We start from the raw sequence: 6000 nt of genomic DNA, 5'->3' as shown, positions 1-6000 counted from the left end.
GCACAGAAACACGCAAGGCAGACCACAGTATCATAATCTGTCCCACCCACCACATCCCTCAGTTAACCTACATTGGTTGTGCATTTTCTCTCTCAGAACAAGATTGAGCCACAGGGCAGGTTTCCTTGCACAGTGCCTGTGGAAATGCATTACGCTTACAGAGAAAGTTCAAACTTACCCATGGATGGAAGGTGCTTAGATCTTATACTTTACAGACTAAGCCAGCTCAACACCAAGCAGGAGAACTGATTCAGTTTCCAAAAGCCTTCTGGGGCACCTCTGAAATGAAGAGGGAATTCTCAACCCAACATAATGGATGCTCTGTGTAACATTTACATCTGTTCTTTAATCAGCCCAAGCAGTTGTCCAGAATCTGCCAAGTTTCAGGCAATGTGCAAATGCACCTGGAACATAAAAAAAGGCACCTAGATCCTAATGGGAGGGGATGTCTATATAACCAAATATGGGAATCAAAAAAAAAAAAAATGTGTCTACAGTTATAAAATAAGTAAAATGTGCTAAGAGAGTACAGGAAAGGGTTCCTTTAAGTTCATTAAAGACCGGGCACATGATGATAACAGTGTGGTGCAGGCATGAAGCATATGGTCTCTGAAGCCAGATGACCCAGGTGTGGATCATGGCTTCACCGCTTATGAACAGCAACTACCTAACAATAAGTAACTTACCCTCTCTAAACTACGATTTAGATTTACCCTACATTACATTCAAGGATAATAAGGGTTTCTAAAGCACAGGAGTGTTGTAATAACTAAATGAGATAATCCTCATGTAGCACAGTGCATGCACATTCTAGGTGCTCAATAAATGTTAGCTCTTTCTATTATTAATACTAGAAAGACATTTTCCTGGCAATAGTGGGCAATATGTGCCCCTAGTGATAAGTTTCTTTATACCCCTTTGCAGGAAAGCAAATCTTTCAAATGTCCTGGGGCAAATATATAAAGAGCTCATGTTTATTAGCAATTAAAATGTAAGAGCTAAATCAAGAGAATATCAACATTATGTTCCATTTATCATCATGAAAGTATTTTATAATTAGAATTAACAATAATTAGTGTAAATATAATTTATTAAATATCATGAAAAGGTCTTTTATTAAAACAAACTATTTCCTGGAACTTTACTTGTGAAGGGCCTTCTAAAACTTGGTAATCACAGAATTATTCTCAGGATCTCTATCAAGTGAATAAAGTTAGGCTTAGGGTTAGGACAGAAATAAAAATGCATCTTGGTAAACATTTTGATCACCAAAGCATATAGCTTTCAAATAACAGTTCTAGTTGTTAAGGGATATTTTTTAAAAAACCATGTGTTCTTATGTAATTTATGCTTGATGTGAAAATATATTTATTTTGATATAAAATAATTAAGTTGCTCAATTGATTAAATAGTTGTTAAATACCATTATAAAACATTGTAAAAACTAACTACCTCTCTCTCTCTCTCTCTATATATATATATATATATATACATATATATATATGATAACAATATATTTCATCAGCAATATAAAATAATTGTCTTGGTGATTAAGGAAGCTCATTTAGTTCTAGTGCTAGTTTATTCAAACATGTAATTACACTATATAACTAACAAGTACACCTTTTAATCAAATATATAATTATTAAAATATTTCTGAGGAACATAATTGGCATAGTATAAATATATTTCTATCATGACTATATAACCCTCACTAAGTGCACCTTTAAAAAGCCCTCGCTTTAATTAGCATACAGTAACCCACGCTTTGAAATGAAATTAAATCCTTAAGAGAAACAGCTAATGTGAAGCATAATCTTATATTACCTAAATATAATTACTAAATCTTACCAAGTAAAAATAATAAAGAAAACTCTAGAGAGCTGATTTACCAAAAATACAATGATCGCATGTCTCCAAGCATTAATTCGCAGCCCTAATTGCACAAGAAGACCATCTGGGAATCTTGTATAAAACCATCAGCCCGGGCCCCATCCACAGAAATTCTGAATCAATTGGTTGGGAGTAGGGGCCAGACATCTGTGTTTTTCTGTCATTTTTGAAAGTCCACAGAACCACTGCACCAGAGACTGATTAAAATTTATTTTTCCCTAGTCCATAAATGTTTATAGCAGTTTTATTCATAATTGCTAAATATTTGAAACAACCCAGATGTGTTTCAACCAGTAAATGAATAAACAAACTGTGTACGTGTATGTACAACATAGTACTACTCAAGCAAATATCCACTGATTCATGCAACAACATGGATAAATCTTAAATACATTTTGCAAATGAAAAAAGTGGGATCCAAAAAGCTACATACTGGGGTGGTATGAGAAAGTTTCCAGGGTGTAAGAACTGCTATGCATCCGTCAAAACCCACAGAACTGTACATCGCAAAGAATGGATTTATTGTACATAATTTTTTAAAAATCAACCAGGAAGTGGGGGGGGGGGAAGAGATGGAATGCAGACTGTGACAAATCAATCTAACTGCCTTACAAATGTATCACGTAACTAGACTGAAGAATATGGGGGAAAAGCTGTCCTGAGTAATTTTAGAGTACAATGTTTTGACTAAATACTGTGAAGCAAAACACAGCCTATGGTAACAGCGTTTTCTTCTTTTTAAATGGGAAAAAATAGTCATTACCAAATAAATGTTTTTGTCATTTTCATGACAAATATTTGATTTGCTTATTATCAACTGTGTGACTACATTTAATAGTAAACAAGATATTTTTAAAATCTGAAAAGTTTTGTAAAGATCTTTTACCGGTGTGATTTTAACTGCTGTTTGTCTCTTTTTGTTGTTGTTGAAAGAATACTGGGCAGTATGGGAATTAAGGGCTTCCTGAAAGTATAAAAGTGGACAGAGATTGCTTTATGGGTCCAGAACAGTGAGCATTTACAAAGCCAAGGGCAAAATTAGTGGAAAATGCAGTAGTCTCAGACATAGTCCCAGCAGGGAACAATCAGTTTATTTAGTCAGATAGCTGATTTTCTAGCTAATATGCACCTTATTCTACTGTATTAAATTTTATGTTAATAAAATTTTAATCTACAAAACATTATTCTTTAGTATGTCAAAAATCTCAGAATAAATAAATGTGTTCTTAGAAACCTATGTGTATGTGCTTTTCATTTATCTCTAAAACAGAATTTGAGAGGATTAAAAATTAAAGACAGTAAAAACCCTCACAACTCCTCCTTTATATCTAATAATGCTGCAATTCCAGACTCATACAAACATTTGATTTGAACTCTGGTATCTGGTTTGTTCTTGAATTGAGTCCCCATCTTGTCCACCTAAACTTTTCATCTACTGCTGCATGACTGAAGGACTATGGTGAAAATTACTGAGGTCTGAGCTGTGAGATCCACAGTAATTCAGTTACAGATTTTGAATCAGTTAATCTACCAAGATGCTAGAGGCCAGAATATCCTAAGAAATTTATATTGGACATAATAATGAATCTTAGCCCTATGTTTACAGCAAAAAGAAATATGAGCAGATCAAATAAGAATTGTGCCACAAACCTAAAGGGGTGGTCTATATAATTCACTTTTTCTTTTCCATTAATTTTTCTTTGTATGCGTGTAAATCCATCACTTTAAGAGAGAATTTTTGTGCCCGAATTATCACTGCTATCAAGAGCAATGAAAGATTTTGCACATTGTAACCAGAATAATCCTGATAAAACCCATATACAATCATCTTCACCTTTTCTCTCTAATAGATTACCATTTTCCTTTATTATAGTCCCTTTTTTTCTGTCCTTTTCAGACACTAGTCATGCCCTCCTGGCCTCAAGGCCTTGGCATAAGCTATTTTTTTTTCTGCTTAGAAACTTCTGCATGCCAGCATCAATAGTAAACTCCTATATATCCCTTGGGATCTCAGCTCACTATTGCTTGCTGGGGACCTGACCTCCCAACTAGGTCAATTCTCTCCATTATAGGCTCTGTACCAGGCACTCTCCTTTTAACCCTTTACATTTGTTCCATTTATTCCCCCTTGCTATTCCTAGAACGTGCCAGGCAAGCTCCTGCCCTAGAGTCTTTCCACTGCCTAGAATACTTCCTCCCATGATTAATTTCCTCACCTCTTTCCAATTTGCTTCAATGTTACCTTCTCAATGAAGCCTACTTTGACCTAACCACCAAATATCAAACTGAATGTGAATCCCGCCCACACACACACATATGCTCCCGATTCTCCTACTGTGGTCTTTCCCCTATAACGCTTAACACCTTTGAACACAAAATATACTTTACTGTTTATAATTTGTATTGTTTATGGTGTTTATTATTCTATTTCATAATTTTGAGCCCCAAGAATGTGACCTTTTGTTTGGTTTGGTTTGGTTTGGTTTTAGTCTGTTTGGGTCACGAACGTATCCCAAAAGCCTAGAATAAAGAGACTTATCTCTGGAATAAATGAATTGATTAAAGACCATGCATGCAAAACATTTGGAAAGGAAAAAGGGAGGGTGCCCATACTTCAAGGATTTGAACCACATCTATGAATTAGAATATGAGAGCACAAAGATCTCTGGAAGAAAACAGCTTTGAGTAAATTTAAGATAAAGAATTAGAAAGAACTGCAACTAAGTGAAGAGGAAGAAGCGAATCCTGCAGCTACATCTATCAATTATGAGCCCCTAATCATTGTCAGTTAGCTCAGACACATTATCACAGTTAATCCTCAGGAAACAAGTGCAGGATGAGGTTCTTATTCCCGTTTTAGAGATGAGCAATCTGAGGTTAGATTGGGAGCTACAGCAGGGTATGTGCCCTGCTTGTCTCCATCTTGTTCACTATCATATTCCCAGCACTCAGCAAAATGCTGGCAGGTAGTAGGTACAGAATACATATTAGATAAATATAGATGTATATACTACCTGCCAGCATTTTGCTGAGTGCTGGGAATATGATAGTGAACAAGATGGAGACAGGCAGGGCACATACCCAAGACCACACCTCTAGTAAACAGCAAAAGACAGGAGTTGCTCTTTCTACCACACCATATTTCTTCTGAATAAAATTATAAAACATATATGGACTTACAAAAATGCAGCAACGCGGGCCAACTATATATCATAGCAATTCTGCAGGGCATCTCAATATAACAGAGGGAAATATATAAATAAACAATCATGCTTCATTTGATCTATTTAATATTGAGAATTGGAAGGTACATTCTAGAGTGCATTTTATCAAAATGGATAAAGAAAAAAGTTTTAGCACCAAATCTTTAGTCTTCATATAATAACCAAGTCATTTTCATAGAGTTATCTTATAACTCCAGACGGGACCTTATGAGTAAAATACTGTGTCCACCCAGCTGCTCGCTTGGGCAATGCCCTTCTGAGCATCAGTCTTTGAAATGCTAATTTACTGGCTGAACAACTGTTCAACTGCTCTTCAGCCTCCAAAATTTTGAGGCTTCACATTGAGTAGCCAGAGTAGCCCTTAAGAGGAAAAAGGAGCTCCGGCAACCAAGCTGACTTGACTCCAGGGGATGGAGGAATCTGCAGGAGGGAGAGGGGGGCCTCTCCCCACAGCCTCAGGCTATGAGGGGCCACCTGAGGCCATTAAACCTGGAATTGCTAGAGCATACAAAACTGGGAAGGAAAAGATTTAAATGAATAATTCATCATCCAGAATTCATACTCACCAGAAGTATTTATATAATTGCAGTTAAGATACTTGAATTTGTCCTGCTTTATAGTTTAGTGTAAAAGATACCAGGTAATGGATACCATTCTCTAATTCACTTTCCACAAACAAAATCAGCCTAAGTGTTGCCTGCTGGTGCTTTGTTAAAATTTCTGCTATTATTAAACCACAGAAAGGGCTCAAAACTACTGGGATTGAGAAATTTTATTTATTTCAATTCTACAAATTTCTACTCAGACCTTACACAGAGAGCGAAAATTTGTGGACCCAGACCAGATCCATCCTAAAGATGTTTTCCCTTTGGCCTCAGTATTG

General features: G+C 36.0%; 1 protein-coding gene across 17 annotated transcripts in view; it reads right to left on the bottom strand.

Annotated features, from left to right (window-relative positions):
* PTPRD (protein tyrosine phosphatase, receptor type D) overlaps positions 1–6000 on the bottom strand; it is a 468668-nt gene that overhangs the window by 351645 nt on the left and 111023 nt on the right. Inside the window, exon 1 of one of the 17 annotated variants that reach the window (XM_025051486.1) lies at positions 179–197. The exons of the other annotated variants lie outside the window; for them this stretch is intronic. Coding sequence (XP_024907254.1) covers positions 179–182 — 4 coding nt within the window. The 5' untranslated portion in view covers positions 183–197. Of the gene's footprint in view, positions 1–178; positions 198–6000 lie in introns of those variants that run through there. 17 annotated transcript variants of the gene reach the window in all.

The sequence above is a fragment of the Pteropus alecto genome, unplaced genomic scaffold (assembly GCF_000325575.1).
Source record: "Pteropus alecto unplaced genomic scaffold, ASM32557v1 scaffold95, whole genome shotgun sequence".
Classification (NCBI taxonomy): domain Eukaryota; kingdom Metazoa; phylum Chordata; class Mammalia; order Chiroptera; family Pteropodidae; genus Pteropus; species Pteropus alecto.
This window is presented reverse-complemented; position numbering and strand designations above follow the sequence as displayed.